Consider the following 21,611-nt stretch of genomic DNA (forward strand, 5'->3'; position numbering starts at 1 on the left):
GAGCCATACATCTCTCTGTATGGCTCTGGCAGCCAGGTCCTTCTCCCCGATTCCTCCGCGGGAAAACCGCGAGGCAACACTAGGTGGAGGGTGTGCGCTTCTCCTCCGATACACAACGGGGCGCTGATGATCGTTCGCCATTCAATTCAATCACAATAGAAGCAGAGGGCAAAGCGTGTATTTGGAAAGGATGGCAGGACCAGCTTCAGTCGCTGGTGATGTTTTTGTTGACGCTCTGCCTTATTTCGACCAGGGTTATGATGCTGCAGGAGTCAGAGAAGCCGTAAGTACACTGAATATGTCTTTTTTCACGCTCTGTCTCTTTAAATACTAAATATTTGACCCCACAATGCAGACAGCTAACGGCTGCGTCTACTTCTGGTTATTAAATGAGACGGTTTAGTTGTTTATTCATCTTATTTTTCAGTTTTAAGTATTACAATTATCTATATTAGCGGGAAAGAAATTATATTCGAATCGTTTTGAATTAATTTCAGGCCGCTGCTTTGGTGGAGGAAGAGACGAGACGATACAGACCAACCAAGAACTATTTGAGCTACCTGCCCACACCAGATTTCTCAACTTTTGAGGTACAAGAATATAACTCTTTCTGCTACTGCTTTACTATAATCGATATGTTCAATCAGTAATCATAGTGTTATGTTGCTCTCATTAGACAGAGATCATGAGGAATGAGTTTGAGAGACTGGCTGCTCGTCAACCCATGGAGCTGCTCAGTATGAAGAGGTAAGTTTTTACTGAGGTAAACTTTTGTTACAGATCGTAAACATTAATCTTGTATCCTGCTTAAAGAGAGAGTTCACCCATAAATGAAAATTCTGTCATTATTTACTCACTCTCATGTCGTTCCAAACTCGTAAGACCTTTTTTTTTTTATCTTCAGAACACAGATTAAGATATTTCTGATAAAATCCCAAAGCTTTCTGACCCTGCATAGACGGCAATGCAACTGACACATTCAAAGCCCAGGAAGGTAGTAAGGGCATCGTTAAAATAGTCCATGTGACAAAATATTTAGGCTGTAATTTTATAAATCCAAGAGAGTACTTTTGTGAGCAGAACCAAAAACGTGACATGGAACGCTCATTAAAGACTGACACGGAAGACGAGAATGTTGAATAAAGTCTTTTTTTTTTTCTTTCTGCTCGTGTCTTCATAAAAGTATGGTGGTCAGAAATAGGGGTGGGAATCACGATCTGATCCGATTCTGGGAGTCACGAATCACGATTCGATTCCAAAATGATTCTTGATCTCTTTTTTTTTCCAAAATTAATTATTTTGTTGTGCAAATACATCTTTTACAGCTTTGCATTTCAACGCAATGTAAAATTGCAGTTTCTATGCTTTTATAGTTGGAATCTCTATGTCAGTCCTGTCATCTTAAAAGTAGGGGTGTAAATCTTCACTGCTTTTAAGATTTAATTTAATTACGATTTTCATTATCAACTAAATATCAGTTTTCAATATTACAGCACATGGCTACATTTTCATAGGCCTCCACATTTTATATAAAATTTATTTGTGCAAAATTAACTTTTTTTATTATATGAGCTTTTTAAAACAATTAAGTGTTCTTTAAGTATCTAAAAGTTTACAGACAATAGTTAATGTTTTTTTTTTCTTCAGCATTATTGCTGTTTGATTATTACTGATGAGATTATAGACAGTGGCAGCTTTAACAGGCTGCATTCAAACTAATGCACAGATCTATTTTGATATATCAGATGTTTTGTACTGCTCTGAAAACATAACTCACTGCATGTACATTTTGTATAAATAGGGTTTATTTTTTATGTTTCATATAAAAATGCAAGTGCATTTAACCACAGCCACAATCAAGCTTTACGACGAACAAACACAAAGCGCACATGGAAGTCTGTCAGCGCACGAGTTTTGTGCCTCTAATAGTACTGCATTCCAAATGGCATAAATGAAAGCTAAATCTTATCTAAAGTAAAACACGGCGGGTGGAAGAACACACTGTCAAGCAATATGCACGTGTCTCAGTGCAAATTCTGTGCAGTATAGCCTGCCACCTTCTCTAGCACGCACATGTTCCATATGCAAGGGAAAAACAAGCTCAGAATCGATTCTGAAGTATTCAGAATCATTGAAGAGAGAATCCGGATGTATCTGAGAATCAATTTTCTCCCAGAAAGCTCTCAGATTTAATCAAATATATCTTAAATTGTGTTCAGAAGATAAACAGTTTTAACAGGTTTTGAACGACATGAGGGTTTGTAATTAATGACAGAATTATAATTTTTGGGTGAACTATCCCTTGCTGTAACCTATTCTAGTTTAAAGAAGGCAGGCAATTAAATTGCAATAAATCTAAAGATGTCTTTCGGAGGAAAAGCTGCAGTAAAATTAATAAATTGTACCAGCCAATTTCCCAGTGAAGTATTACACTAGTGTAATCCCAGCCATCTTATTTTGCAATGCAGAAGTAAGCTCTTTTCTGTGAATGTGCAAAGAGCAGTACATCATTGTTTACGATTATGATAAAAAATAATTTAAATAGAATGGTGACAAATATTATTTTGCCTTATTAAGCAGACTATTTAGTACAGCCAAAATATTTGGAAGTGTTGTCAAATGGTTAATCACATCCCAATTAAGAGTTTGTGTTTACGTAATGTGTGTATATTTATTATATGTTTATATATATATATATATATATATATACACACACACACACATACAATACACACAAAAATATTTAAAAAATATTTTATAATAAAAATATAAAAAAAAATCTTAAAAATATATAAATGCATGTGTGTGTATTTGTATATACATAATAAATATACACAGCGCACAGGCATATTATGCTAACACAAACTTTTATTTTGGATGCGATTAATAATTTGACAGACCTACGAGTGAATAGCGATGTTTCAATAATGAAACTAGCTTCAAGCATTGATACTTTCTTTTACATGTACACATTCATATATCAAAAGAGACTTGCACTGCATTCAGGGTACACATTTTTTTTAAAAATAACAAAAAAAAGTGGTGTTTGCTGTTAAATCTTACATTCTTGGTCTTTTCTTCTTAGATATGAGCTTCCTGCGCCATCGTCTGGCCAGAAGAACGACATCACAGCATGGCAGGACTGTGTCAATAACTCTATGGCCCAGCTGGAGCATCAGGCAGTGCGCATTGAGAACCTTGAGCTCATGGCCCAGTATGGATCTAATGCATGGAAGGTGTCTAATGAGTAAGTGAACAGACTATTCAAGATTTTAATCTGTAGCAGAAAACTCACACTCTCTGTATTGACGTTAAAAATAGTTCACCAAAAAATTAAAACGTTCTCACCCTCAGGACATCCAATATGTAGATGAGTTAGTTTCTTCATGGGAACAGATTTGGAGAAATTTAACATTACATTGCTTGCTCATCAGTGGATTCTCTGTAGTGAATGGGTGCCGTCAGAATGAGTCCAAATAGCTGATAAAAACATCACAATAATTTTTTTTTTTTTTAACTTCACACCATTGCTTCTGGTTAAATATGTGTCCTCTATCCGTAATAGTGCCTTCTTCATTGAAAAAGTTGCCTTGTCTGAATTATTAGAGTAATATCTACAGATCAAGCACAGTTTACAAGTTGCTTATCGTTAAAACACCTTAATGACTTATTACAAACACGCAGCTTTTCACTTCAAGATGTTAATTGATGGACTGGAGTCGTGAGGATTACTTATGGGTTATTTTGATGTTTTTATCAGCTGTTTGGACTCTCATTCTGACGGCACCCATTCACTCCAGAGGATTCATTGGTGAGCAAGTGATGTTCACATGCTCAATCTTTTCGCATGAAAAAACAAACTTCTCTACATCTTGGATGGCCTGAGGGTGAATACATTTTCAGCAAATGTTTATTTTTGGGTGAACTATTTCTTTAACTCCTTCAATAATGTAATAAAGAGTAGGTGCCATATTAAAGTCGGTTATAAAAACAGCGAACACCATTTGTGGGGCCATGGCTAAATAGCATTAGTATTAGAAATTATTTAATTAATTACTCATGCAATTTAAATAAAAAATGAAAACGATTGTGGATTTTATGTTGATCATAATTGGTCGTCTTCTCTGTGAAACAGCAACTTGGCCTTAATGATTGAAAATGCGCAAAAGGAACTGCAGAAAGCTAGGTGAGTAACTTGTAAGCCAATGCAATTTACTTTACATACGGATGTTGTATATTGTGGTTGTGCTCAAACTACACTTGCAGTCAAAAGTTTTTTTTTTTAAGTCTCTTCTGCTCACCTAGCCTGCATTTATTTGATCCAAGGTGTGAAAAACAGTATACTTTTTCAATATTTTTACTATTTAAAATAACTTTTCTATTTTAATACATTTTAAAATGTAATTTATTCCTGTGATTTCAAAGCTGAATTTTTAGCATCATTACTCCAGTCACATGATCCTTCAGAAATCTGAAAATAATAATATTCTGTTTTGCCTTTTAAAAACAATTATCTTGAATGTTTTTAACCTGAAATTTTTCAGGTTTCTTTGAATATACAGTTCAGAAGAACATGTATCTGCGATATAAATATTTAAAATGTCTTCAGCATCACTTTTGTTCAATTTAAAGCATTCTTGCTAAATAAAACTTTATAAATACTACTGACTCGAAGCTTCTGAATGGCATAGTGTATCATGTAACAAAATCTTTTTATTTCAGATAAATGCTGATCTTTGGATCTTTCTATTCATCAAAGAATCTTGACAAAATGTACTAAACTGTATAAAATATTGAGTAATAGTAATAATGTTTCTTGAACAGCAAATCAGCATATCAGAATATTCCTGAAGGATCATGTGACACTGAATACTGGAGTAATGATACTGAAAATTCAACCTTTCATCACAGGAATAAATTACATTTTCAAATACATTCAAATAACAAACTGTTCTTTAATAATAAAAGTATTTCAAAATGTTAGTGTTTTGCTGTACTTTGGATCAAATACATGCAGGTTTGGTGAGCAGAAGAGACTTTAAAATCTTACTGTTTAGAAACCCGACTGATAGTTTATTGAATTTTTTTTTTTTTTAAATGAATCTTTATACGAAAGTAGTTATCTAATAACAGCTTTATCATTTTCCCCCAATGTGTTTCTATTCTCCTTTCAGAAAGCAGATACAGGATTTGAACTGGCAGCGCAAAAATGATCAGCTGGCTGGAGGAAGCAAACTACGAGAACTAGAGTCCAAGTCAGTACTTCATTATGTTTCTATGTATATAATAAGTTAAATTCAATTAGTTTACTCCACTCTGATGGAATTTCTGTTTATGTTTTCACAGCTGGGTGTCTCTTGTTAGTAAAAACTATGAGATTGAACGAGCCATCGTCCAGCTGGAGAACGAAGTGGCACAAATGAAACAGCAACAGGGTGAGGAGAACAAAGAGAATATTCGACAGGACTTCTAAATAATGGATACAGCTCAACACCATCTTGAAACTGTCAGACTAAGGATCTCCAAAGTGTAACATTGTGTCTCCTAATGCTTGTTTTGTTTAGTTTTTTGTTTGAACAGAAAATGGTCTCTATAAAACACAAATAAGCAATAGTGTTGTAGTGCTAACAGAGGCTATACTGCTGTATAGTTCATGAATATGCATATACGTCAACATTAAACAAGATGTCCACTTTTTGATTCTGGAAAACAGTAACTTACATTTGTTTACTGTATACATAAAGCAGTCAATGTGGGAGAGTTCACATTTTTTACAATTTTGTGTTTTTTTTTATGTTTGATTACTCGATGGACATTTAGTTCATCTTAAATTTCATGTTCTGCTCTATTTGTAATATTTTTTTAAAATACACAATAAAATGGTGAAATGATGACTTCAGTTTCACGATTCCAACCAGTGTCTTGAAAAAAAAAACACTTGTGTTTGATTTTATCACTTTCATATCCCTCTTTAATGTCATTATTTGTTGATATGTTACATGAGCAAACTAAAATGGCTATAGGGAGATTTAGGTTTCTTGTGTATTAAATTGAACATTTAACTTTGAACAAAGTTTAAGTAACTCAAAGTCAAAGTAACCTTTTAAGTTTTAAACTTGTCTTTTAAGTGTTTACATGCAACAGTGGATGGTTACTTGCAATTAGTGGTCTGTTTGTGGGTCTTGATGTATTTTTAATATTTTTCTTAATTGCTTTTTCTTTGATCTCCCAAAATACTGCATTCTGCTCATTAACTTTCAGATCGATTCTAAAGAGTTTGGAATGCAACATGGTTGATTCCTCCCAATCACGCTTATCCAATGTATCTTCAAACTCCATGTTTCTTCAGAATCTAAAACCCTTCCACTGCAAAATAAAGTTGCAGCAGTAAGCCTATATAGGTGAGACTTCCAGTTCATTTGTTTTTATTAATGATTATAAAACGGTTAGTTCCATTCCTCAATTTTGATTGGTCACCAGCTGTGTCGTATTCATGATACGGCACGGCTATGACCGCTTCACTCAACGGTTTTGTGTATCATTGAACCTCCTTAGCAACCACCCTTAGCAACGTAAACACAGCTGCAGCAGTTAGGGACTACTTTTTACAGCGGAAGGCAGTTAATGATTTTACTTTATGAAAACGTACAACCTAATTTACATATAAATTAATATATATTTTTGATATTAATATTTTTATTGTGTGGTAACCGTTTTATAAAAGCAATAAGGTACTTGAGGCCGTGCTGTATCGTGAATAAATCATGGCTGAAGGGCGTTGTTAGGCACGACGCGAAGCGGATGATTTATTCACGATACAGCACGGCCTCTCGTACCTTATTGCTTAATTAAAGAGAGGGTTTGCACTTATGCCATGAGTTGGTCAGTTAGCCAGGTGCACTGCCATATTGATAATACTTAGAGGTAATCAACAGCATTGCTTGCACTGTTAATGTACTACTTAATACTTGGTTCTGCTAATTTATACTGTCTAAACCAGGAAAAAAAGGTGTGGAAGCTGCTAAATCATATAGAGAAGGAATTGGTAAGATGGAAAAGTGCGTAATATTTTGACAAACTAAAGTTAATAGGTGGTAAAGATGCATATGAGCAGTATTAATTAGGATATAGCCTAATATTTCACCTACCTGACCGGAAATGATAAGAACAAACATGAATGTTGTCAAGATTCTTGCTCTGGAAATCCCGCTTTGATTTAACTATCCACAAACGCCTTTTAATCCTCAGACATTTTTTGCACTCTTCTCCTTGATTTCTTATAACTTTTGGCAGTCTATAATACTCTAAATGTTTTTCATGGCCAGACCGATTAGTACAGTCCAAAATATGACAATAATTGATCTTTTTCAGCAGCAATAATCAGCTAAATACACCAGTTTCAGTCAGTACAGTGGCATTGTTTACATTCAGTGCCACCAATATGCCGATTAATGATGAGTTGTGAAACTGAAAACCCTCTATAGGGAATAACGAGAAGACAACAGTGTGCAGTAAATAGTAATTATTGTGGTCCTAATTAAGATAATACATTAAAATAATATGGTAAAACACCAATTTGCAATATCAAGCAGGAAAACCAGATGTTTTGTACAACTAAAAATAGCTGGACACGGTGACCAGAAGCCAGACCCATAAAATTTACAAATGGGCACACGTGCTTTTTTTTTTATAGGGATGTAAGAATGAATCTTTAAGTAACCTTTTAATGCTAATGTTGCATTGTGAAGGCTGTTTAAAAATATTGATCCGACTGTATATGTTTGTAACATGGTATTTTATTAATTAGTATTAAAACGTATACATATGTTTTTTTTTTCTTAAATTAACACGATCTCCCAAAAACGTTCTATTTAACTGAGGCATAAATATTGCCCTTGATCATTTAATCGATATTCACTACAGTTCACATAAATTGTAGTAAACAAAACATTGACAATTCATACAAAGAATACTGAATCAATTACATTTACGTTTATAAATAAATAAAATTTAAAGAATAAAAAAATGTAAGTTTAAAATTACGTATATCAAATTGACGCCATTTTTTTTTTCATTTTAGAGTTTACAATATACATGCCTTAAAAATATAAGTAATATTGCACGTTTTATTTTTATTTTTTCTAGGTCATTCTCTGTGACGAACATGAGAGCGACGGCATGACGTCAAACCCATCGGATTTTCTGAGCGCGTCGAACGTCAGGCGGTTCAAAGAGGAGCAAAGATGGCGGACAACAAAGGCCAAGATTCCACGGAGAGCTCCGCGAATATGGAGGTAGAGCCTTCGGGAACAGAAGATAGCGGAGACGGCGCCTCAAAGGAACCAGGCGCGGTCATTTTAATCGACTCGGCGCCGAAGGAAGGAGTAGACGAGCTCAAATCTCAAGAGACCGTTCCCCAAGCGTTGACGACAACCAGCAGCAGCGACGGCGGAGCAGCAGCTACAGACGGGACCCCAAATACCGAGAGCACTGAGCCGCCGCCACCGTCGTCCTCCTCGTCAGCGGACAGCACCGCTGCTGGCGCATCACCCGCCGTCGTTAACGAGATGTCGCCTCCTCCACCAGCATCCTCAACCTCCTCCTCTTCAACCCCTGCCGCCCCTATAAACCTACTGGATACGTGCGCTGTGTGTAAACAGAGTCTCCAGAACCGCGAATGTGAACCCAAACTGCTGCCCTGCCTGCACTCGTTTTGCCTCAAGTGCATCCCGCAGCCGGAGCGAAAGATCACCGTCCCGGTTCAAGGGCCCCATGGACAGGACACTCGTATTGGTAAGTTAGGAAAAGGGAAGTCAGCTTTGTCAGTTCTGTTCCCAACAACCCAGAAACGATCCATTGCTCAACTGTTTGCACATGTTGGCTTGTCCAGTCAGTCACATACATGTGGGATCGCCTGCTGGGGCTTTATGGTTAACCCATGCAGTTGTGGTTATACCTGCAGACTGTAACGTTAGTATTCTAGTACACAGGTAACGTTAGCTGTCAGAATTTATTGGTTAACTTCAGTTTAGAAAGTCATGTGAAGTTAGTTAATTACAAGCAGCATATTCTCTGTGTGCATATGAATGCTGTAACCCAGGGGATTTCAATCTTTTAGATGCCTCAGACTACCAAATATGCTCAAAGGACCTCTTGTATTTTTTATGCATGAAGACCAAAATTATATAATAGAAAATTAGAATTATATTAGAATAAGTTGTATTTGAAAATTTTTAGTTTCTTATTACAATACAATATTTAGTTACTGTCTTTATTCAGTCATTCATTATTGCTTATTTAATCTATTAATTTATTTAAAGCTTTTTTGTATTTTTACCTTTTTTAATGTATACTAATTTATACTGTTGTAGAATTATGATTGTGACCTTGAACCACAAAACCAGGCATAAGGTTCAGGTCAGGTTTTTTTAAGTTGATACAGCAATTACTAAGCTTTTGATGAATGGTTTATTAGGATAGGATCTGGAATCCGAAGGTGCAAAAAATCTAAATATTGAGAAAATCGCCTTTAAAGTTGTCCAACTGAAGTTCTTAGCAATGCATATTACTAATCAGAAATTAAGTTTTTATATATTTACAGTAGGAAATTGACTAAATATCTTCATGCAACATCTTTATGTAATATCCTAATGATTTTTTGGCATAAAAGAGAAAACTATAATTTTAATTCCATACAGTGTACCTTTGGCTATTGCTACAAATAGGGGTCACATATTAGAATGCATATATTATTTAGAACTGTTTGTTTGTATATATCTATCAAAACAGCCAGTCTTGTCTATATATAAATATAGCCAACTGTATTCACATACATACATAAAGCAATATGTACTATACAGCATATCTTGGCTCTGATTATTTATATCGTTGCTAAATGCAAACTATATTATCGGACAGCTCTGATCTGCTAAATGCAACTATAAGGCATGACGATATTATAAACATTAACATAATGTTTGTTTTTGTAAAGCTGCTTTTGAACTTGACAGTATTTTCACTCCCTTTTGAAAACCCCTGCACTAACCAACCTTTACATTATAAGGACAGATTCTCTAATTAAATAACTTTTTAAAATAGTCAGCTTTGTCTAAAGTTGTTTGGTTTGATTTGTATTGGATGTATAGATGTTGCAGTCTCATCCACGGTCAGTCAAATGATGTGACAGGTGTCAATCAGAGTGTTTGGCTCTTTTTTTTATGCAGCAACAACATTTCATCCACTTTTCTCAGTGGTCACACTCTGGTTTATTTGATCGGACATGGTCCTGATGTTTTGACATGCCATTGTCTGTGGATTGATAATCAGATTTGGTTCTGTCGGCATGGTTGTGCTACAAGAGCCTCCGGTGAAGTACTGTGGTTAACCACACGTGGTAACTAGGATTACCATTCTAGAGGATGTGATAAAGCAGGGGTCACGGCCTGTGACCTCATTCATGCACAATGGTTTTCTTTGACAATGCACCCCGTGGTATCCCCGAATGCTGCATTTTTGCTTGTAAGTCAGGCTAGAGGCAATGCTGTTGTGGTCGTTTTGACTTGACATGGTTTTGTTTGCCACGTTATCACTGTATTGTGTCATTATTGGTGCAGTGGGCATATGAAATGATCAGCTTGAGTTGTGGCCAATGCACTTACTTTGCTGTTGACTCCTGAGCGCAGTTTATTATTTATTATGCTTGCGTTTCTTGTAATAAGTTAGCACCATGCACTGTAGTTAATAATAGATGAACTCTGGGTTGGCTGCTGCATGTAAAGCTATTTCAATTTTTTGTGTTTATTCACCCATATCAGTGATCACTGGTGTATATTTAGAAGCCTAAAGGCTTTAATTTCTCTTTAAACCTCTTCACTAAGAGGTCTCTTCGCGGTTATTGCAGAATGTCGTCAGATCAATGTTCTCATATCGGATCAGTGCTCATTACACTGCAGAATATTTTGTCAGGGTGTCAGATTAAAAAGTTCATTCCACTGAAAAAGCATTAAAATTGAAGACAGGTTTTAGTGTACTGAAAATAAAGTGTTATTGCATTGTTAGGTTTGTTGTTACTTTCCTTGAATAGGCTAAACTTTGGTGTCACATTAGTTTTTTTTAATGCATGACATGAATCCTGTGTTTTTTGTAGTCAGATCCATTAGATAAATGATCTTGCTTCAGATTCCCAATTTAGTGGTCTTTACCTTCTTAAATGCATCCAAAAATTAAAAAACTTACATTTATAAATTTGGGACCCACTCTGTTAGCTTGACATTTTAAATTTTATTTATTAACTACTTTTAACAGGCAAAACAAGTAAATAATCTGTTTGTTTTACTCAAGTTTTTATTATTATTATTATTATTATTATTATTATTATTATTTATTTAATAAACAATTTGTAATTCTGACAGAGTTAATCAAGCTCAGCCATTCAGCCCATTAGCAAATGTATTGTATAGAATGTGGTCAAAAATATTTCTATGTGACTTTAATTTCATGAGTTTTCCTGTAATAATAAATTGTGTTTATGTAATTTAGGGTTATTCTACAATCCCATTATTTTGCAACCCTGTTACCAACACTTTTTATTGTATACAATAGTTTTTTTTATTGTAGTTTTTTTATTAAAAGAAACTACAGAAATCATGATTTTAAACTGCATTTCACAAATGTTGAAAACGGGGATGCAAATTGACGATCCTCGTATATATGGCCCTTGACCACAAAACCAGTCATAAGGGTTATTTAAAAAAAAAATTAGGGTCATACTTAATCTGAAAGCTGAATAAATAAGCTTTCCATTGGTGTATTGTATTTTTAGGATAGGACAATATTTGGCAGAGATACAACTATTTGAAAATCTTGAACCTGAGGGTGCAAAAAAATCAAAATATTGAGAAGTTTGTAGCAATGCATATTCCTATTAAAAAATTTACTTTTGATATATTTACTGTAGGAAATTTACAAAATATCTTCATGGAACATGATCTTTACTTAATATCCCAATGATTTTTGGCATAAAAGAAAAATTAATCATTTTGACCCATACAGTTGCTGCGTCCCAATTCGCCTACTTATACTATGACCTAAAAGTATGTACTCTTTTTGTAAAGAAAAAGTACATACTTTTGAGTATGTAGCAGAATAGTAGGCAAGCTTTGGGACATATACTTCGTCATAACTGCGTCTTTAACGGACGCTCTGTTGCTTAGTTACCTGAATCCTGTCACTGTTTAAAATGCGCTGTCAATCATCACAGTTAATATTTATATACATTTCGTTTAATTTAATTTCCTACCTTATAAGAGGGAAATGAAGAGGCACGTTCTTTCACGGGTCTTTCATGCCGAGAACTCTGCTCTTGTGTTTGCACAATTATGCCTTTAAAAGTTAATGACCAAACCTTTCATTATAAAAGTTCATAATGTTGTTGCACATGAAATATAACGCGGATAACATTAATAAAATATTTTTTATCAGGTTACACTGATTATTTATCACTCAAACCCCTTTCTCTACCTGTCCGTTGGTCGCGCATGTCCTCCATGTTTGTAGTTTTTTTAACACTTTTTGTAGTTCTAATTGAATCCTCATTCACCGCACAATGTGTTGTGGGCAATATTAGCCGTTATAGAGTGTGCATTGATCCGCACTTCGAATTCCGAAGTTAAGTAGTAGACCATCCGGGAATCTTTGGAATACTTTTTTAAACATACTACGATTTGGGACATACTAATTCTATTTTCGAATACTATTTAGGACGGATAGTATGCGAATTGGGACGCAGCAAGTGTATCTTTGGCTATTGCTACAAATATACCTGTGGTGGTTTTGTGTTCCGGGGTCACATATGAAAAGTAAAATATTTCAACTCATATAATGTTTAATTTGATCCAAAGTGGATGATGAACCTTTCCTGAAGGTTAAGCACCCGTTTTAATAAATTTAAGAATTATTAAATGTTGGTGATTTTGTGGTTTATAAGAGTATATAATAATCATTTTGCAGTATTTGTCAAAATAACCTTTTTATTTTTTAAATAAATGATGCCCCAAGCTAAGCTATATTATTTCATGGTTTACTCATCATTTTTTTGGATATGTAATTGAAGGGTTCATTTACTTGCCAGGTTTGTTTTGGTCTTGTCGTAGACGTTTAATTAAAGTTCAGGGGGAGGTAACTCGGCATGACTCATCACAGTAACTGACTGAGAAAAGAATCTCAACAAGCGCTTTGTTGCACTCACGCATGTTGTCTAACTACAGTTGTCAAATTGTTATTCTCAGCTTGACTGTAGCCGTCTGCTCTATTTGGTTTGCTTTCAGACACTTCATGAAGCCGTTCCATGGCGTCCAGAGCAAATAAATTCTTCTGAAGAGTCGTAAAAACACCAGCAGCACATTTTTGACATTTAAGCTCATAACCAGCCAAAATTTTCATAATGTGGTTTTGTTGGTACTATCATATTAATGTTGTGAATTTTGCTAGATTGAATCTTAACAAGTCCTTTCTTGATCTGAAACGTTTATATGCATCATAATATTAAAGATAGTGGTTCATAACCCTTGGTTTTGAATAATAAGGCATTTTGATTGCATTTCAGGGCTCTGCATATGAATAGCTGTGCCTTAGGCAATGCAGCACTGCCTCCAGTTAATATCAGTACAGAGTAACTCAGCTGTGAGTTGCACTGTGTTTCAGTGCAGTGTGTCTCCAGCTGCTCTCACAAGCCAATCATCAGCAGGGTTTTGCAGCTGGGTGCTTAGGGGAAACCGGCTGGAAGCAGTATGAGCCAGTGAAAACTGGCTCGAACCGGTTTGGACTGGTTCTAGCTGTGGCTTTGTGGGGGGATTGATGGGCTGTCAGGGAAAAGAGGTGGGGGGTGTTGCATGTGATGAATGGGGGAGGGGTGTGTCCAATCACTCAATATGTTTTCAAATTAAATTAAGATGGAATTAAATTAGTTTTATGAATAGATCATTATTTGTGGTGAAATGCTGCTGCAAGACGCACACAAAGAGCTGACTCTTAGTTATTGCAGCATGTGGCAATAATAGCTAATAAAACCTTATGAATTATTGATTAATCAAAATCCCTTTTTGGATTTTTAATGCATAAGAAGTCAGCATTACTGTGTTTTTTTTTTATATGCACTGGCAGTAAAAAATTAATCATTCCCTATAGGAAGGTTTATGTGTGTGTGTGTGTGTGTGTGTGTGTGTATTCATGAGAGAAAAACATCTTGAAGCCTTTGAATTTGAGTCTTTTAATCTTTAGTTGCATTTATTTATTTTAAGCAAAAAAAAAAAAAAGAAGTTTACAGCGCTGTGGCAGAAAGAAGTCATCCATTTACTTGTTGATTAGTCAGTCCAATCAAATTACTATTTCTTTTTTTTTTATTGAAAATGCTTTTGGCATATCTTTCCCTAGAGTTGTTAGTGTCAGAGGTTCTCAGTTAAACAAAATAGAACAAAAAATGTAACTGTACTAGCCCAGGTAGCACTATTCTGTAGCACTCTGTCTAAAAAGAATGTGGCTTAAATAAACACATCTGACCTGTGGTCAGGTAAACATGAAACCTGCCCAATTATTAAGGACGTCTTTAAAGGATTAGTTCACTTTCAGAATAAAAATGTCCTGATAATTTACTCACCCCCATGTTATCCAAGATGTTCATGTCTTTCTGCATTTGAAAATAAATTAAAGTTTCTGAGGAAAACATTCCAGGTTTTTTCTCCATGTGGTGGACTTCACAATGAGTTAAAGGTCCAAATTGCAGTTTCAGTGCAGCTTCAAAGGTCTATGCTCGATCCCAGCCTGAGTAATAAGGGTTTAATCTAGCGAAACGATAGGTTATTTTCTAAAAATAAAATAAAAAAAGTATATACTTTTAACTACAAATGCACATCTTGCACTAGCCTAACCTTATTAATTACGTCATTTTGGAAAGGTGGAAGTACACAATAGTACAAAAAAGAAAAATCAACACTGTAGGTCAATTTTGAAGTTAAAGGAGAAAATGAGATTAACACTAAGGGTGTGTTCACACTTGTAGTTTGGTTTGTTTGGTTCATTTGGTCTGGACCAAAAAGGAAAATGATACATTTGGTCCTGGTCCGCTTAGCCTTCACACTGGCATTTTTGACAGCGAACCTAAAGGTATAGTGATACATTCACAACCTTGATTGGTCTGTTGTATATTTCATGACAGAACCCACCGAACACTACAAACAATAGGAAAAGGTGCGTTTGACTTAAAGCGGTGCTGCGGGTGTATGACACCAAAGTACCCGTTCACTGATTGGTTTCCTGATCGCCGCTTTAAGTTGAATACACGCAATGCTATCTGCTGGACTAAGCGCGCTCAGTGTTGCGTGCATATGATTATTTTCTCCACCTGTGAACTCACAAAGAGCTCATAAAAAGGCACTTTACCTCCTTGTTTCTCAACGTTTGCCCCAACGTTTTGTTTTGGATACACCGCTTGTTCCCTTCGTGAAATCATGTCGCATAGCATCGCATTTTGTCATTACTTCCTTTTTTTGGTTTGTTTAGAAGTATTTGGTCCATGTTGCGTTCATATTTCATTCGAACCACACCAGAGTTTGTTTTTAAGCGGACCGTGACCCTTTTTAGTGTCTGTTTGGTGTGCAGCAGGGTTCGAATGGCAACTTACACTTACTCAAATGAACCGCACTAGCAGAGCCAGAGTTCGTTTTAATCGAACCAAACATGAGTCAACTAGTCACTCAGATAACCCGCTATTTTAAAAAATATATATTATATGGTGAATAGAACCTGACTCCCCTTGCACACCAAACAAAAACTGTAATGCTGGACCAAAACAATTTACAGTTATATTATGAGCCAAGTCATTTTCAGTATTTTACTTTAATTTTTTTTTAAAGGAGAAGTTCACTTTCAAAACAAAAATTTACAAATAATTTACTCACCTCCTTGTCATCCAAGATGTTCATGTCTTTCTTTCTTCAGTCGTAAAGAAATCATTTTTTGAGGAAAACATTTCAGGATTTTTCTCCATATAATGGACTTCTATGGTGCCCTGAGTTTGAACTTCCAAAATGCGGCTTCAAACGATCCTAGCCGAGGAAGAACGGTCTTATTTAGCGAAACGATCGGTTATTATTATTATTTTTTTTTTGTAAATTACAATTTATATACTTTTTAACGCTAGTCTTGTCTTGCTCTGCCTGAACCGTTTTTTCGTTTTTTTGTTTTACCTTTTTTGTTAAGGTGTTTGATCTTTGCATGTTCACTTTGCAAACACTGGGTTGCTACTTCTGCAGCGATGTAGGATGATTTTGAAATGATTTTTGAAGTTGAGGGAGAAAAAAAGATGGGAGTTTTTCGACATGCTTAACTGTCTTGAACCGGAAAAAACAGAGTTCAGGCAGAGCAAGCCAAGATAAGCATTTTAGGTTAAAACGTATATAAATTTTAATAAAAAAAAACAAAACAAACAAAAAAATCGTTTTGCTAGATAAGACCCTTCTTCCACAGCTGGGATCGTTTACAACCACATTTGGGATCATTTGAAGCCACATTTTAACTGTATTTTGGAAGTTCAAACTCGGGGGACCATAGTAGTTCACTATATGGAGAAAAATCCTGAAATGATGTCCTCAAAAACATAATTTCTTTACGACTGAAGAAAGACATGAACATCTTGGATGACAAGGGATTGAGTACATTATCTGTAAATTTTTGTTCTGGAAATGAACTTTGTTATTTTTTATTTTACTTTTTCATGTCATATCAGATATTGTCTAGGTCTGGACTGTTTAAAAATAGTTGCATGACTATATATAGTATAGTTGTATAGTATAAAAGGGTAAAGTGATGACTCTTCTATCTGTTTCCAGACTTTGCTAATCCTTTTTGTTTTTCTTTTTGCGTTTTTGTGCAGTGAATGTCATGCGTTGCACGGTGTGTCACCAGGAGTACAAACAGATTGACATGGTGGACAATTACTTTGTCAAGGACACTTCAGAGGCCTCAAACACATCGGTGGAGAACTCTACACAGGTCAGTATCAGCCCTGTGGTATTGATTTAACTAAAGTGTAACAACTCCATCTGTTAAAGGGGACAGCGGATGCAAAATTCACTCTCAAATGGTGTTTGCATATAAATGTCTTAGCAGTGTGTGGACACAACTACCCTACAATGATATAAAATCAATTCACTCCTTTTTTTTAATCCCCAAAAACCGAGACAGTCTCAATTATCAATCCATTTTGATTTACCCCGTCCACGGCCACTGAAGGACTGTCCCGTATTAGCATATTTCTGCCCTCAGCTGTCCACCATTTTCTCTGAGCTCAAGCAGCTGGAGCGACAACAATGTCTTGTAAGCAGTGCAGGTGTTTTGTATTTGGATGTAAAAGTGAACGTAAGAGTCTTTATTTTCTTCCGACATTGTTTTTGATTGTAACATGCCATCGAATACATAAAAAAAGATGGAAGAGAGGGACGGGGCGAGCAGTAGCTCATTACCATTTAAAGAGACCTGCACCAAAACGGGCCACTGTGAACAAAGCTGTTTTTGACAAGATAAAAAGGTGTTGTTTTACATATCTAATGAAGGAATTTTAACCAAAGTATATTGAAGACATTTCATGAAGAACCTAAAGGATCATGCTAATTTTCCTGAAAATAGCTTTTAAATAAAAAAAAATTGTAAATTGAAACTTAATTGAACTTAAATTGCTTTTATATCACACTAAAACCAGTGAATCAATTGTTATATACACCTCTAGATTAAACAGCTTGCATATCGTTCCCCAGTTTTTGAGTTTAAGCCAATAAATCAGTCCTTTGGTCATTATTTTAAGAGACATCGTCCTTTTGCTCTGTAACAGGTTTGCACCAGCTGTGAAGATAATGCCAGTGCCATTGGGTTCTGTGTTGAATGTGGGGAGTGGCTCTGTAAGACCTGCATTGAAGCACATCAACGGGTCAAATTCACGAAGGACCATAAAATACGCAAAAAAGAGGAAGTATCTTCAGGTATGTGCAATGAGCTAATTAATTTCCATTTTCAATTGCTTATATTTGCTTATATAGGCAGTTGCGATATGATTGTTTTCGTTACGCCAAAGCTTTGGTCTAGTGCACTTGTTGTAGTTTGGATTTTTCAGCAACGTTGTGGAGTATCTGTTTTGCACATTTAGCAGACTGAATCGTAGTACAGTTGCTATGGCAACAGGCAGAGTTTTGAGCGAGTCGCTTGCTCAGCCTGTACTGTTTTCATTAAAAGCTAACCCACTTAGTTTCCCTCATTTTGATTGAGTCTGGCAAGAGGCATATGAGAACATATGGCAGTCATAGACTGAGACAATATAGGGTGGGGGTAGAATTAGGCAGCAAAAGATGAATTTGACTTTGGTGGTTCTGCAGAATCGGTTGGGACGTCAGGCCAGAGACCTGTCTTCTGTCCGGTTCACAAACAAGAGGCCCTCAAGCTCTTCTGTGAGACATGTGACACTCTAACCTGCAGAGACTGCCAGCTACTTGAACACAAAGAACACAGGTGAGCCGGACCACAGTGTTTACAGTAACCACACACCATCATCATCATAGTGATTATCTTCTTCTGTATTATGTCTTCTGGCAATGTATGAAAGCATTTTTGAGCAAGAAAATTAAATAAAGAGAGACCTAGAACAAAAACATAGTATTAAAGGAATAGATCATCCAGAAATAAACACAATATATGTCTTGCAGACAACAGTTTGTAGCTCCAGAAAAGCATAAAAGCAACACATAAGATAAATCCTCATCTCCACCATCTTTTTTTTTGTAGGTACCAGTTTCTAGAAGAAGCCTTTCAAAACCAGAAAGGCATCATTGAGACGTTCATGACTAAGTTGCAAGAGAAAAGAAACTTTGTGGAGTTTTCTGCATCTCAGGTGCAAAACAGGTAGGAATACTAATGCATTTTTACTAGGGGTGGTCCGATCAGGATTTTTGAGGCTGATAGCCGATCACAAGAAGCAGTATCTGCCGATCCGATCACCAATACTGATCTTTTTAAAGCCTTCTTATTATGTAAAATTATTAATAGTGATACTCCAATCAGGCTTTTTTTGGGGGCCTGAGCCTCTTGGTTGGCTCTTGTGAGAGGGGAGTTTTTTAATTTGAGGGATGCATTTTTTTTTTTTTTTTTGACATTTTTCAAAAATGTATATTTATCTCACCCAAATGTTTGATCATGCAGTGCATTTTTGTTTTTAGAATTTGTGCAATTGTTGCACAATAGCTTACACACAGCACAAGCCTGATTTCCACAAACACATGTATCCATTATTTTGATTTCAAATCCAAACATTGTTGTTAAATGCTTTTTCAGCATTGTGATCTGTTTTTTTTTTACACAGTACAGACATTTTTTTGTAGACAAGTTTAAACGCAATAAATATAATGCCTTTTACTTTTGCATTTAGTTTTAGATTTATATATTAAGTTGCTCAAGCAAGTGGCAAAACATTTAAACTACTTTTCTCACGTTATCACAAACATTGTAAATTAAAACTTACCATTGACAGAAACAGTCAGTTCTACTTCTTTTTCTTTTGCATTTAAATCTTTATTACAAGCAACCCTGTTTTTTTTTTAACCTCCACGAGTGCCGTCTATTATTGTCTTGTTTGTCTAAAAGTGCTCTCTTCTTTTAAACCTAGCCAAAAACCCATATGCGTTGACTGTGAAACACTGTGGAGTAATTATATGCATTTATGGTGTAATTATGACATTTCGTGTCCTTGTTCATATTTACCACCAACAATGCACTGTCACTTTAATTCTACGCGTGCATTCACTCACGCTATTTGTGAAATTACATAAGGTTTTCAAATTACTTTATAAGTTATTTGACAAAGAAATTTGAATTGTACCTCACCTTTGAGACCATTGATCAAACATCTCAAAACGATTATCGGTCGATAGTGATCGATAGCCGATCAATTAGAGCACCCCTCATTTTTACCACAGTTTTATGTGCTGAAATGTCTATATCTTGTTTTATCTATAAAAGAAAAGTGTCTGGACATGATTTTTTTTGTGCAATTTTATGAGCCTTTTTTAAAGTCACCATGAATTTACACAGTGTTAAAGTATTTAGTATGAATGATTTATCCGTGCACATTATTTAAAAAAAAAAAAAAAAAAAAAAATTTGCATTTATAATCTTTAATCAAAAAACATTAACCTCCTCAATCAGGGTATGTTCCGATCATTCGTTTTTTCAATTTAATATTAAAAACAGAAGAATATGAAAACTGTTACTTTATTTTTTTTTTTAATTGAAAAACGTAATCGTTTTCGTATTTTTCTGTTAGAAAGTGATAAAATATAGTTGCAATAAACGCGTTGAAAATGCATACAACTGTAGCAACATGACTTTGTTTTCTGCTGCACGAAACTGCGGAAGAAGTAATGACTGGATGGTTTGGTTGACCAATCAGCGGAGAGGACCGTTTTATTCCCGCCCACATGCAAAGATCGGAAGTCATTTATTAATTTTCTAGACCTGAATGTAAATAGAGAAAATCAAGCATAATTCTTTTTTTTTTTTTTTTTTTTTGTTGTTTTTTTAAACAAAAAAAAAGGAACCATTTTCGTATTTTTCTGTTTTTAATATTAAATAAAAAAAAAACGAATGATCGGAACATACCCTGATTCTCCATAGCACCCTTCGTTGGGAGTTTGACTGCCAGGCGATCTGACCAGTCATAACACTAAATCTGCCTTTTTGTTTAACTAACAAACAAACCAGAGTTAATAGTTAAGTTAATAGATTAACATCAGTAGAGTTGAACTTGAAAATGGTGTATTGGCGTCTTTCCACGGTTGAAAGTTCAAGAAAGTTGAAATTCCGTACTGCATTCCAGAATCCAGTTTCACTCAGATATACATCACAACAGGGATGAAAAGACCATTGCAACTACTTTTCATGCCGACTTAAATGTATTTTGTTTCCTTTTTCCCCTTTAGAATTAAAGAAGTTGCTGAGACGCATAAGAAGGTTGAACATGAGATAAAAATAGCAGTCTTTACTCTCATCAATGAAATTAACAAGAAAGGCAAATCTCTACTGCAGCAGTTGGAGGTAAGTGTACAGAATAAAAAAAAGCCACAAATACTAATGCTAAGACATAACAAATAACAGGTAATGGTGAGAAAATGGTGGCTGATTATGATTATATGTGCATACTCTACCAGTCAAAAGTTTTTGAACAGTAAGATTTTTTTTTTTTTTTTTAAGTCTCTTTTGCTCACCAAGCCTGTGTTGATCCAAAGTACAGCAAAAGCAGTAAAATTTAGAAATATTTTTGCTATTTAAAATGATTATTTTCTATTTGAATATATTTTAAAATATAATTTATTCCTTTGATTTAAAGCAAAATTTTCATCATCATTTCTCCAGTCACACGATCCTTCAGAAATCATTCTAATATTCTGACTTCTTTTAAAAAATAAAATCTTTATCATTAAAACTTTTGATAGTGAATATTAGTAATGCAAATACTTTTTTTATTGTCATTTTTATCGTTATGCGCTTATGAACCACCAAATCAAATGACAAAGACT

The 21,611-nt window shown here is 35.1% G+C and overlaps 2 protein-coding genes across 3 annotated transcripts in view; both read left to right on the forward strand.

Moving 5' to 3' along the window:
- The first annotated feature begins 160 nt into the window (after positions 1–160).
- On the forward strand, positions 161–5,899 carry bcas2 (BCAS2 pre-mRNA processing factor). The gene is made up of 7 exons (XM_073819586.1): positions 161–283; positions 498–590; positions 677–747; positions 3,086–3,247; positions 4,136–4,186; positions 5,175–5,255; positions 5,347–5,899. The coding sequence occupies exons 1-7, from the start codon at positions 191–193 to the stop codon at positions 5,471–5,473; spliced, it is 678 nt and encodes a 225-aa protein (XP_073675687.1). The 5' UTR covers positions 161–190; the 3' UTR covers positions 5,474–5,899.
- A 2,342-nt stretch (positions 5,900–8,241) lies between these two features.
- The window catches only part of trim33 (tripartite motif containing 33), a 39,594-nt gene continuing 26,224 nt past the window's right edge, over positions 8,242–21,611 (forward strand). For both annotated transcript variants that reach the window (XM_073819416.1, XM_073819417.1), the window contains exons 1-6: positions 8,242–8,793; positions 16,928–17,046; positions 17,882–18,029; positions 18,420–18,552; positions 18,826–18,942; positions 21,015–21,129. In XM_073819416.1, coding sequence (XP_073675517.1) covers positions 8,244–8,793; positions 16,928–17,046; positions 17,882–18,029; positions 18,420–18,552; positions 18,826–18,942; positions 21,015–21,129 — 1,182 coding nt within the window. In that variant the 5' untranslated portion in view covers positions 8,242–8,243. The remainder of the gene's footprint in view (positions 8,794–16,927; positions 17,047–17,881; positions 18,030–18,419; positions 18,553–18,825; positions 18,943–21,014; positions 21,130–21,611) is intronic.

The sequence above is a fragment of the Garra rufa genome, chromosome 15 (assembly GCF_049309525.1).
Source record: "Garra rufa chromosome 15, GarRuf1.0, whole genome shotgun sequence".
NCBI lineage: Eukaryota > Metazoa > Chordata > Actinopteri > Cypriniformes > Cyprinidae > Garra > Garra rufa.